This window comes from Mobula hypostoma, chromosome X1, assembly GCF_963921235.1.
Source record: "Mobula hypostoma chromosome X1, sMobHyp1.1, whole genome shotgun sequence".
Lineage (NCBI taxonomy): Eukaryota > Metazoa > Chordata > Chondrichthyes > Myliobatiformes > Myliobatidae > Mobula > Mobula hypostoma.
In genome coordinates this window covers 56,991,131-57,004,133 of record NC_086128.1, presented here as the reverse complement: position 1 = coordinate 57,004,133, position 13,003 = coordinate 56,991,131, and the positions used below count along the sequence as shown (strand labels likewise).

The 13,003-nt window shown below is 44.8% G+C and overlaps 1 protein-coding gene across 5 annotated transcripts in view; it reads right to left on the bottom strand.

Annotated features, from left to right (window-relative positions):
- LOC134340414 (protein AF-10-like) overlaps positions 1–13,003 on the bottom strand; it is a 325,409-nt gene that overhangs the window by 66,282 nt on the left and 246,124 nt on the right. For all 5 annotated transcript variants that reach the window (XM_063037619.1, XM_063037621.1, XM_063037617.1 and 2 more), the window contains one exon: positions 4,423–4,601. In XM_063037619.1, the coding sequence (XP_062893689.1) occupies positions 4,423–4,601 (179 nt within the window). The remainder of the gene's footprint in view (positions 1–4,422; positions 4,602–13,003) is intronic.

Sequence of the window (13,003 nt, the reverse complement as noted above, 5' to 3'; positions counted from 1 at the left end):
CATCAGATCGTAAAGGGAGCAATAGAAGGATTAATACTCCAGTGAACGGAATGCACCTTCCCAAGATCAAGATGCACATCCTAGAAAGAAGGAAAAGGAAAAGAAAGAGGAGGATGACATACTGTAAGTGCTGTGGAAATGGAAGGGGATAAACAAGACCCAATTTCTCGAGAAATTAGCAAATTCAGAGATACTCACATGAAACTAGAAGAAAAAGGAAGGCAAGAAAAAGAAAGACAAGAAGTTGAAAGGGAAAGAAGAGATAGAAAGAATATGAGTGAACAAAAGAAAGGTATGAAAGAGAGAAGGAATATGAGGGAAAAAAAAGATTAGATTAGATTCAACTTTATTGTCATTGTGCTGAGTACAGATACAAAGCCAATGAAATGCAGTTAGCATCTGACCAGAAATGCAAAGAATAGTGTTATTTACAAAATAACTGCAAATAAAAAGTAAGTGCTACAGCACACAAATATAAAAGGACTGAGACAGTACAATATGGGTGCAATACTGCTTAGCGCTGTGATGTGAGGTTCAGCAGGGTCACAGCCTCAGGGAAGAAGCTCTTACTGTGCCTGCTGGTGCGGGAACGGAGACTCCTGTAGCACCTACCGGATGGGAGGAGAGTAAAAAGTCCATGGTTAGGGTGAGATGCATCCCTGATAATGCTTTTCGCCCTGCCCAGGCAGCGTTTATGGTAGATGTTCTCAATGGTGGGCAATTGGGTGTCGATAATCCGCTGGGCAGTTTTCACCACACGCTGGAGTGCTTTGCGGTCCGACACGGGACAAATGCCATACCACACTGAGATGCAGTTGGTGAGTTTGCTCTCAATGGTACAGCGGTAAAAGTCCGTCAGTATCCTGGGACAGAGGTGAGCTTTCTTGCTCAAAAAAAGGGATCGAGAGTGGGATAAAGAGAGAGAAAGAAGCTGGGACTGGGAGAAAAGCAAGGATTGAATAGATCCAGAGAAGATAACCAAGAAAAGGAGAAAAAAAGTGTCCAGAGCTGTCAAAACCACTTCCTGCAGTCTCAGACTATATTTATATATATATATAGTGGCAAGTATTTTGTTCATGATGAGACGAGAAGAGCTTGTTTATTGCAACTACCATTTTTATTGCGATGAGCACTGTAACAGACAGAGCGCAACAGCTCACTGAGAACTAATGCAGTCACATATAGACGGAGGAGGTGATTATAACACACCCTGGTTACATCCAGGGTGGTACACAAACACACAAGCGAGCAACTGTATAACCCAAGCTAAAAAAACATGTCATCATAATTCTTCTGAACACGCACACCACGATTGCATCTTAAAATAAGAACAATAAATAGTGCTGGCTGCTAGGAATGTTGGGGCTAGCTGTTGACCACACCCTTGGAGCACCACACTATATACATATAAGCTGAGATGCATTGGAGTTTATAAGTAATCAGGAAGGAGTGTTGTGTGTACTTAACATATCAGTAACATTTGAGTAATACTGTACATATATTGTTTGATTAAGCGTTCTTTGTTGTTTAAATAATTCACTATGGTTATATATATGAAGAATGTGAATGGCATATATCATCACATCACGCCACTGTATCATATTTGCGCACATTTCTTAAAGTAAAAACAAAATTAGACTCACATTCTGGACTTCCTTGTTTTTCTTCCAATTATTTTTATGTTTTTGAGTTACAAAATATAACATTTATGATTTATTCTTGGTTTGAGTTCCATATGAATGTGATATTATCCCATTACAGGAAGGATGTGAAGATTTATCAGGATGCTGCTGACTTTGGAGAAGGTCAGAAAAGACTTATCAGGACACTGCCTGACTTCCACTTTCAGGATGTTCTGGGTTTTAGCCCCTTCCTTTCCAGTCCTAATGAAGGGTCTTGGACCAAAATGCCAATTGCTTATTCCCCTCCATACATGCTGCCTGACTTGCTGAGTTCATCCAGCATTTTGTGTGTGTTCCCCAGTTCTAAAATAAGGGTTGAATTGCTTCCCTTCCACTTTATGTGTACCAAGTGATTGACGGGATTGTAGACTCTGCCACAAGTAGGGTAGAATGACCATGATGGGTGGGTGGGTAGTTTGAGAGGTGGCACATCCCTTCTGCCAATCTAGCTGAGCTATAACTTGCTCCTAAATGACTCAAGATCCTCAGTGTAATTGTGGATGCTTCTTCTCCATTTTGAATAGTTAAAATCTAGACATTACCATTAGTTGTGAGATGTTACCATTTTTTTAAAGAAACTTTGAGAACATCCTTGAATTGTTTCCTCTGTCCTGGTAATCCCTTGCCTTGACAGAGCTCAGAGTAAAATACTTCAGGAGCCTTTTCAAACAAGTGATTGATATGGTCCACCTGCTAGAACTGGTTGTCTATCATAAGGGCTGGGATGTTGTCCTGGGAGATAATGCTAACAATGATAGAACATAGAACAGACCAGGCCTTTCAGTCCACAATGTTATGTCAACTTTTTAACCTACTCCAAGATCAATCTAACCCTTTCCTTCCACATAGCTCTCCACTTTACTATCCATCATCCATGTGCCTATCTAAGAGTTTTTAAAAAAATGTCCCTAATGTATCTGCCATTACCAACACCCCTGGCAAGGCATTCAACACAACTACCACTCTCTGTGTAAAAAATGTATCTCTGTCATCCCCCATATACCTTCCTCCAATCACCTTAAAATCGTGGCCCCTCATATTAGCTATTTCTGTCCTGGGAAAAAGTCTTTGGCTTTATACCCTACCTATGTCTCCTATCATTTTGGACGACACAAAGGTTGGTGGTGTTGTAGATAGTGTAGAGGATTGTCAAAGATTGCAGAGAGACATTGATAGAATGCAGAAGTGGGCTGAGAAGTGGCAGATGGAGTTCAACCTGGAGAAGTGTGAGGTGGTACACTTTGGAAGGACAAACTCCAAGGCAGAATACAAAGTAAATGGCAGGATACTTGGTAGTGTGGAGGAGCAGAGGGATCTCGGGGTACATGTCCACAGATTCCTGAAAGTTGCCTCACAGGTGGATAGGGTAGTTAAGAAAGCTTATGGGGTATTAGCTTTCATAAGTCGAGGGATAGAGTTTAAGAGTCGCGATGTAATGATGCAGCTCTATAAAACTCTGGTTAGGCCACACTTGGAGTACTGTGTCCAGTTCTGGTCACCTCACTATAGGAAGGATGTGGACGCATTGGAAAGGGTACAGAGGAGATTTATCAGGATGCTGCCTGGTTTAAAAAGTATGCAATATGATCAGAGATTAAGGGAGCTAGGGCTTTACTCTTTGGAGAGGAGGAGGATGAGAGGAGACATGATAGAGGTGTACAAGATAATAAGAGGAATAGATACAGTGGATAGCCAGCGCCTCTTCCCCAGGGCACCACTGCTCAATACAAGAGGACATGGCTTTAAGGTAAGGGGTGGGAAGTTCAAGGGGGATATTAGAGGAAGGTTTTTTACTCAGAGAGTGGTTGGTGCATGGAATGCACTGCCTGAGTCAGTGGTGGAGGCAGATACACTAGTGAAGTTTAAGAGACTACTAGACAGGGGTATATGGAGGAATCTAAGGTGGGGGCTTATATGGGAGGCAGGGTTTGAGGGTCGGCACAACATTGTGGGCCGAAGGGCCTGTACTGTGCTGTACTATTCTATGTTCTATGTTCTATAAATATTACACCTCATCTTTTGCTCCATAGAGAAAGGCCTAGCTCGCTCAACCTATTTTCATGTGATATGCCCTCCAATCCAGGCAGCATCCTGGTAAATTTCCTCTGCACCCTCTCTTAGTTTTAATCAGAAGGAGCTTATATGTTCTCCCTGTGACCATGTGGGTTTCTTCCAGATACTCCAGTTTCCATTTCACATTCTGATACCTCTGCTCCACCCTTTTCTCCCATGGTCCCTCCACTGTCCTTTCCTATCAGATTTCTTCTTCTTTAGCTCTTTATCTCTTTCAACCTATCACCTTCCAGCTTCTTACTTCACTACTCATCCTCCACCCACCATCCCTCTCACCTGGTTTCACCTATCACCTACCAGCTTGTATTCCCCCCGCCCCGCCACCTCCTTCTTCTGGCTTCTACCCCCTTCCTTTCCAGTCCTGATGAAGCATCTTGGCCTGGAATGTTGACTGCTTAATCCTCTCCATGGATGCTAACTGACCTGCTGAGTTCCTCCAGCATTTTGTGTGTGTTGCTCAAGGTTTCCAGCACCTGCAGAATCTCTTGTGTTTATGATTTGCTGCTCCATTTCCTCCCACGTTACAAAGACATATGGGTTAGTAGGTTAACTGGTCACATGGGTGTAATTGGGTGGTGTGGGCTCACTGTTCCGCAAGGGCCTATTACCCTGCTGTATCTCTAAATAAGTAACAAACCAAAGGCTCACCTGGTGATGCTGCTCTTACCTGGGTGGAACTGATGGAGGCAGTGGCAGCCATACAGGTGGGCAGCGACGGACGACTGAGGTGCATCATGTGGGGGGCACGGTGATGTGGGAGGATGTTGGATGAGAGAGGAGTGCTGCAGCCAACTCCTAAAACGCCACCACTGAGCGACAGTGGCATCTCCTTATTTGCATAGATACCTAGCAGGCAGACACAGGCACCAGAGGTTGATATTTGGGATCAGCAACAGAACAGAACCCATACAGAAGTACAACAGATATCAATGCTAAGGTATGGTTCCACCAAGATCAACTCAATTAGAACAGGGTGGACAGCTGTCAACTAACTTAGGAGGTGGTGCATGTTAGGGAGTATTTTGGAGTTATATGAATTATAGCGGATACTAATTCAAGCAAGAACCAGTCTTTAGTTCTTAAGGTAAATTGCAAATTTCAAGCAGCAAATTCAACTTTAAAACACACATTTGCAAATAAACAATACTGTCTATGGAGCACAGACTGGCCCGCAGACTAAGAGATATCGTTTGCAAAATGATGACCATGAGACGTTCGCATATGCATTAGTCAAACATTAAGACAAAGGGGTTGTGTAAATTGACCGGCATCAATCCAAGTAATTATGGATTTAAGTAACTTGCACCATTGTAACAAGTTCAAGGAAGCTTACAGACCAGACTGATACTATCACTTATCACATCAAATAGTGGAGTTGGGAGACTTGTGCACTCAGAGAGTCAGCTCTCACAGCACTAATCTTAGGCGTTTGCTTCTGTCTTTGAAAACTTTTAACACTCGGTGTCAATTAGTTTGTCCCAACAAAGGTATCTGAACATTCAGAGGTGTCTCCCTCTGTACAGAGATAATTCAACTGAAGACTTGTCAACCTAAAATATTGAAGTAAATAATGTCACTGTAACTATTGAAATTGTATTGAATCACCTAGCTTTGAACTTTTATAGAAAATAGGTGCAGGAGTAGGCCATTCGGCCCTTCGAGCCTGCACCGCCATTTATTATGATCATGGCTGATCATAAGGGTATATGATCATAAGGGTATCTTTAAGGGTATAAAAATGTGATATATTTTTGAGTTTGTGAGACTCTGCCGAGGGTATCTCCATAAGAAAACCCGCTTGTTGTGCTGAATAAAGACTTCTAGATCACCAGCTTCAGTGTCTCTCCGGTGACTTCAATCACAGTCACCACAGTGTGGTCGTGGTTGGCCTTGAGTGCAGATGGTTTCATTATAGAAATGGTGAGGGGAGGGTGGTCAATATCCTGAAGGAAGTCTCTGCCCTGCACTCATCTCTATTGGGACTGGCTGCTTAGTTCTGTTAGTGGTGCAATGTTACAGTAGCCATTTAACCTACCAAACTGCACGTCTTTGAGATATGCTAGGAGCTCAGAGCACACATATGGTCTACAAACTCCACACAGTCAGCACCAGAGGTCAAGATTGACAGAGCTGTGTGCTGTTTTTTTTTACCATCCTGCCATGGTACTGTCCTATCAGGAAATGTGGGATCGATCTCATGCTGTGGTCTATTACCTAATATGTTACTTTTTTTAATGAAATACAAAAAAATCCCTATAACATTTAACTTTTTTGGAAAATGAAAGTTTGGAAATTTAAAATTTGCCCTTTTCTACTCACACACCAATGCAGAAAATAAAAAATAAACATCTAAAACAAAAATTATATGAAAAATCCAGGGTGCCTCACACTTCGCAAAGTACTGCACATTCATACTGTTGATATACAAAGGTGCTGGGAAAAGGCCAGCAACATCAATAAGATTCACATCCACCCTACTTATGGACTGTTTGTCCCACTCCCATCACAGAAGAAACTATGTGGCATCCACGTCAGGACCACTAGACTCAAAAACAGTTGCTGATCAACACCTCCACCTACTAGCCCACCCCACTATCCCCCACCATTTTATGTATTTATGTCACTTTATGTACATAGTCTTTGTCTATGGCCTAATTTTATGCATATACTGCCACATTTAAGGGTTACTTGTACATTGTGCTTTATAGAATTGCTTTTATATTTATATTTATTGTGTTTTTATACTGCATCGGATACGGAGAAACAATAATTTTGTTCTCCTTTACACTCGTGTACCAAAGATTGACAATGAACAATCTTAAATCTTGAATTTATGAATAGAGGACCCATACATCTCTATTACACGCTGATTGTAATGCTCTCAACTAAATCTTTAGTATCACACAGGCTTGTTTTAGCCCTGTCGTTAACACAGAGGCAATTGTCTGTAAACTGACCTCTATTTACAGCGCCAGCGATTGGAATTCAATCCCCGCTGCTGCTGTCTGTAAAGAGTTTGTACATCCCCATTTCACCACCCTCCTCTCCCCCGGATTCAGAATTCCCTGATAGGTTTATCAGTGAATGGCTTATTTACTGTAGCTTTCAGTTAATTGGGACCCTTGGACCAGTAAATTTTGGCCCAGTTAAGCAGCTGCCCCAATTAGCTGAAGTATCATGGAAATAGTTAAAAGGTATAAAAAAAGACAAAGTGCCATTTAACTGAGTAATAAATTATGTATTTAAATGAAGTACAGAACAAATTAGAACACTACCAAAGCTACTGCAATACTATAAAATGGTGTATTAGTTCCTAATAGTCATTGATGGAGGAATTAATCCAGTGTATGCTGCTGTACTTAAGGTGTCCAGGGAGAGGTAGCACCTCCGGTGAAGGGGCTTGCTGTGTCCATAGTGGGGCAGCTCAATAATTTCACCAATCCTCTCTCCTGTTCCAACCTCACTCCCTCAGAACGCACTGCCCTCCATTCTCTCCGCATTAATCCCAACCTCACCATCAAACCCGCTGACAAAGGTGGTGCTGTAGTAGTCTGGTGGACGGAGCTCTACCTCACTGAGGCCAAACGGCAGTTCTCTGACCTCCTCTTACTTACCCCTGGAACAGGACCCCACAAAAAAACATCAAACCATTGTCTCCCGTACCATCACTGCCCTTATCAACTCCGGAGACCTTCCATCCTCAACCGCTAAACTCATTATTCCCACACCCCGTACCGCTCGATTTTACCTCCTCCCAAAGATAAACAAGCCTGACTGTCCTGGTAGACCCATAGTTTCTGCCTGCTCCTGTCCCACCGAACTTGTATCTGCCTACCTGGACTCCATTTTGTCACCCATAGTTCAGTCCCTCCCCACCTACATCCGCGATACATTCCATGCCCTCCACCTCTTCAATAACTTCCAGTTCCCTGGTCCCAACCGCTTCGTTTTCACTATGGATGTCCAATCCTTATACACCTCCATTCCCCATCAAAAAGGCCTCAAAGCCCTCCGCTACTTTCTGTATAATAGACCTCACCAGTTCCCCACCACCACTACCCTCCTCTGGTTGGCGGAACTGGTTCTCACACTCAATAACTTCTCTTTTGGCTCTTCCCACTTTCTTCAGACCAAGGGTGTAGCTATGGGAACTCACATGGGCCCTAGCTATGCTTGCCTCTTCGTTGGTTATGTGGAACAGTCTGTGCTCCAAACCTATTCTGGTACTGCTCCCCAACTTTTCCTTCGGTTCATTTACGACTACTTGGTGCTGCTTCCTGCACCCATGCTGAGCTTGTCAATTTCATCGACTTTAGTTCAAACTTCCACCCAGCCCTCAAATTCACTTGGTCTATCTCGGACACTTCTCTCCCCTTTCTCGATCTCTCAGTCTCCATCTCTGGAGACAGACTGTCCACTGACATCTTCTACAAGCCCACTGACTCTCATGACTACCTCAACTATACCTCTTCCCACCCTGCCACATGCAAAAATGCCATTCCCTATTCCCAGTTCCTCCGCCTCCGCCGCACCTGCTCCCAGAATGAGGCTTTCCGTTCCAGGGCATCTCAAATGTCCTCTTTCTTTAAGGATCGTGGTTTCCCTTCTGCTGTCATCAATGATGCCCTCACCTGTATCTCCTCCATTTCCCGCACTTCGGCCTTCACCCCATCCTCCTGCCACCACAACAGGGACAGAGTTCCCCTTGTCCTCACCTACCACCCCACCAGCCTCCGGATCCAGCACATTATCCTCCGCAACTTCCGCCACCTTCAACAGGACCCCACCACTAAGCACATCTTTCCCTCTCCGCTTTCCGCAGGGATCGGTCCCTCCCCACGGATCTCCCACCCGGCACTTATCCCTGTAAGCGTAAGTGCTACACCTGTCCCTACACCTCCTCTCTTGCCACCATTCAGGGCCCCAAACAGTCCTTCCAGGTGAGGCAACACTTTACTTGTGAGTCTGTTGGGGTCATCTATTGCATCCGGTGCTCCCGGTGCGGCCTCCTCTACATCGGTGAAACCTGACGCAGATTGGGGGACCGCTTCGTCGAGCACCTCCGTTCCGTCCGCCACAACAGACAGGATCTCCCAGTAGCCACCCACTTCAACTCTGCTTCCCACTCCCATTCAGATATGTCCATACATGGCTTCCTCTACTGCCATGATGAGGCTAAACTCAGGTTGGAGGAGTCTCCAGCCCCTTGGTATGAACATAGAATTCTCCAACTTCCGGTAATTCCCTCCCCCTCCCTTCCTCTATCCCTATGTCACTCTGCCCCCTCCCCCAGCTGCCTATCACTTCCCTCATGGTTCTGCCTTCTACTACCCGTTGTGTTTTCCCCATTCCTCCTTCACCTTTCCTGCCTATCACCTCCCTGCTTTCCCTCCCCCACCCCTTTATCTTTCCCCTTACTGGTTTTTCACCTCGAACCTACCAGCCTTCTCCTTCCCACCCTCCCCCCACCTTCTTTATAGGGCCTCTGCCCCTTCCCTCTACAGTCCTGACGAAGGGTTCCGCCATAAACGTCGACTGATCGTTTCCAAGGATGCTGCCCGACCTGCCAGGTTCCTCCAGTGTGTTGTGAGTGTCACTCTCCTTTGGCCCTGCTGGACACTCAGCTCTCACCTGTAGCATTAAGTAGCTGCCTGCATATGACAGCAGCCACAGCAGCTTCGACAAGTGGGCTAAACCAGGTGAGGGTAACCAGTGGGCCTCCTACCCCAGTGAGATAGGGACACGCCTGTCCTAGTATGTAAAGTCAGCTCCGGCAGACTGGGTGGATGAGATCTGCAGTGAGATCCAACGGCCAGGAAAGCAGCCTCCTGTCCCAATTAAGCAGCATAGTGTCCAAAATAACCAAAGGGAATTCCGGCAAATTTCTCGATTAGTTGTTATTCTTTAAGAGTTGTCCCAAATAAGCAGCTGCCCCAATTAACCAATGGACCAGTTAACTGTAATGCACTGCATTTATTTTATTAAGAGGTACAGTAGTATGAAACAGGCTCTTCCAACTCAATGAGTCTGTGCCCACCAATCCATCCATGTGATCAATTAACCTACAAACCCATACGTCATTGGAATGTGGGAGGAAACCCAGAGTTACGAGGAGAATATATAAACTCCGTACAGACAGCAGCAGGAATTGAACCTGGGTTGCTAGCGTTGTAATAGCGTTACGTTAACAGATATGCTGCCATGTGTTACATTCCTTAAAACCAGATGGTGTGTTGCCATTAATGTGGCCCTCTAGGGTGGTACACAACTACAATAACTGAGAGCCTTCCTCTCCCAATCTACCCCTTCCCATTCCAGTAGTGGAAGGACATAGAATGCTACAGCATGGTACAGGCCCTTCAGCCCACAGTGTTGTGCCTTCCTTTTATCTTACTCTAAGATCAATTTAACACTTACCTGCTACATAACCCTCATCATTCTGTCATCTAAGAGTTTCTTAAATGTCACTAATGTATATGCATCAAGCACCAGCCCTGGCAGGATGTTCCATGTACCTACTACTCTCTGTGTAAAGAACTTGCTTCTGATATTCTCCCTATACTTTCCTGCAATCACCTTAAAATTATGCCCCAATTTATTAGCCATTTCTGGCCTGGGAAGACGTCTCTGGTTGTCTACTCAATCTATGTCTCTTATCATCTTGTACACCTCTATGAAGTCATTTCTCTTCCTCTCCAAAGAGAAAAGTCCTAGTTCGCTCAACCTCTCTTCATAAAACACACCCTTTAATCCAGGCAGCACCCTGGTAAATCTCTTCTGCACCCTCTCTAAAACTTCCACATCCTTCCTATAATGAGGTGACCAGAACTGAACACAATACTCCAATTGTGATCTCATCAGTGTTTTATAGAGCTGTAACATTACCTTGTGCCTATTCAACTCAATCTCCAACTAATGAAGGCCATCACACCATATGTCCACCATACTGTGATCCTTCCCCAATGAGCCCCTGTGGTGGCTGCACCAAGCTTCAGTGCGTCCCTCAGCACGTACTCCTGCAATTGGAATGTGGCAGTCGGCAGTATTCTTCTACAGATCGGAATGCAGTGAGCCAACACATGCTTTGTACAAGAGCTACTGCTCTGGAGTTCTATTGTGTGTGAGCCAATGCATTGTGCTGGGCTGTGCCTGCAGGTCATGTGTGCATAATATAGTTTCCAAATCAATGCCACCGCACAAGTCTCTCTGTGTATCAGCTTGCTATATGTATAGGCCTCTGGGAGCAACTGTATAAACTTTGTAAATAATGCAACTGCTGGACCACTAGAGGAATTGTGTTTTTGTTGGAAACCTCGTGCAGTTGTTCACATAAATACCATATGTATGATGGAATATACAAACTATCTTACCTACATCTATGTCAGTTAAACCTTTAAAACGTCTCTCTAGACAACTCTCAGCTTTCAGCTATCCATGGTAAAAAAAAAACTCCCGTCTGTTCAGGTTCTCTGACGGGAGTAGAGTGAGACAAAGAGGGAGGAAAGAGGGAGGAGAGAGGGAGAGAGAGGGGAAGGGGGAAGGGGAGGAGGAGGGGGTGAGAGGCTGAGAGAGAGAGAGAGAGAGAGAGAGAGAGAGAGAGAGTGTGCGCAGAAATGTGTGTGTGTGTGTGTAAGAGAGGGAGTTAGAGGAGGACAAAGAACTGGGCCAAGAAGAGACAGACAGAGGACAGAGGGGGAGCAAAAGATTCATGGATGAATGGAGTTGGGGCAGAGAGTGAGAAAGAATGAAAGGTCTGTGTGTGTGTGTGTGTGTGTGTGTGTGTGGGAGAGAGCGAGAGAAGGAGAGACAGAAGGAGGGAGGGAGAGAGGGGGGAGGGGAGGGGGGAGAGAGACAAGGAGAGAGGGGTAGTGAAAGAAAGGGTGAGAAAATGAGAGACAGAGTGATAAAGAGGGACAGAGAGAGGTTGAGTGAGAAAAGGAGACGGGGAAAGAAAGAGAGAGAGACTAAGAGAGAAAAGCAGAGAGAGAGACAGACAAATAGAGTGAATGAGAGAGGTTGAGAGAGAGGGAGAAACAAAGAGAGAATGAGAGTGAGATAAGTGATAGAATGAGAGAAAGACAGATAGAGAGAGATAGATAGATAGAGATGGGGAGAGAGAGGAGAGAGAGAGAGGAGAGAAAGAGAGAAGGGGAGAGCGAGAAGGAGAGAGAGAGAGAGAGAGAGGGAGAGAGAGAGAGAGAGAGAGGGAGAGAGAGAGAGAGAGAGAGAGAGAGACAGAGACAGACGGAGGGAGGGAGGGAGGGAGGGGGAGAGGGAGAAGATTCAAAAAGATTCATACACAGCTGGCCAGAATGCATGCATGAGGAAAATTGGTTCTTCTCCCATTTCTAATACGATCCTTGGACATGAAAACCTGAAAGTTTTCCAGCACAATTAAACTCATCTTCAGGACCTCCTGTTGCATTAAGGGCACTTTATCTTACAGACTCAGTAAGGAGAATGTAAACACGGAGAATCTCCATGTTGAGACCACAACATTATTCTACACAGAGTTACCTCCATGACCACCCAACAGTGCTGAAAGGAGGGAGGATCACAGAAAGATGTAAATAAAAAGTTTAAAGGTCTTCCTCCATCATTACGTGTTTTATTTATTTTATTTAAAGATACAGCATTGCGCAGGCCCTTCCGGCCCTTTGAGCTGTGCCGCCCAGCAACCCACCGATTTAACCTTACCCTAATCACAGGACAATTTACAATGACCAACCGGTACATCTTCAGACTGGAAGGAAACCGGAGCACCTGGAGGAAAGCCACACGCACACGGGAAAGTACAAACGCTCTTACAGAGGACGCTAGAATTGAACTCCGAACTCCGACGCCCTGAGCTGTAATAGCGTCGCACTAACAGCTACACTTCCATCTGGATTTCCAGCATCTGCAGGATCCCTTGTGTTTGCAAAGTAAGGAAAAGCACTGAGGGGGAAAGGAAGAGAGTAAAGATCAAGTGAGGTAATCACTATTAAGGCTGAACTTCAGATTCAAGCACAGGGACTTCCTATGTGGTGACACCACACCCTGGAGAATGCCAGACTGTAAGCCATTAAACTCACTCAAAATTAGCTGATGGGTGCTGGGGTGAAATGTGGCATCCATGCCTCGTGCTCTTTTTTTTTTACAAAACTATAAAAGCTTATTCACTCATAAAATATACAAAATGCAAACATCAGAGATTTACAAGACAGTTAACAATTTCAAATTAAAATATGGTTACCACTATACATAAA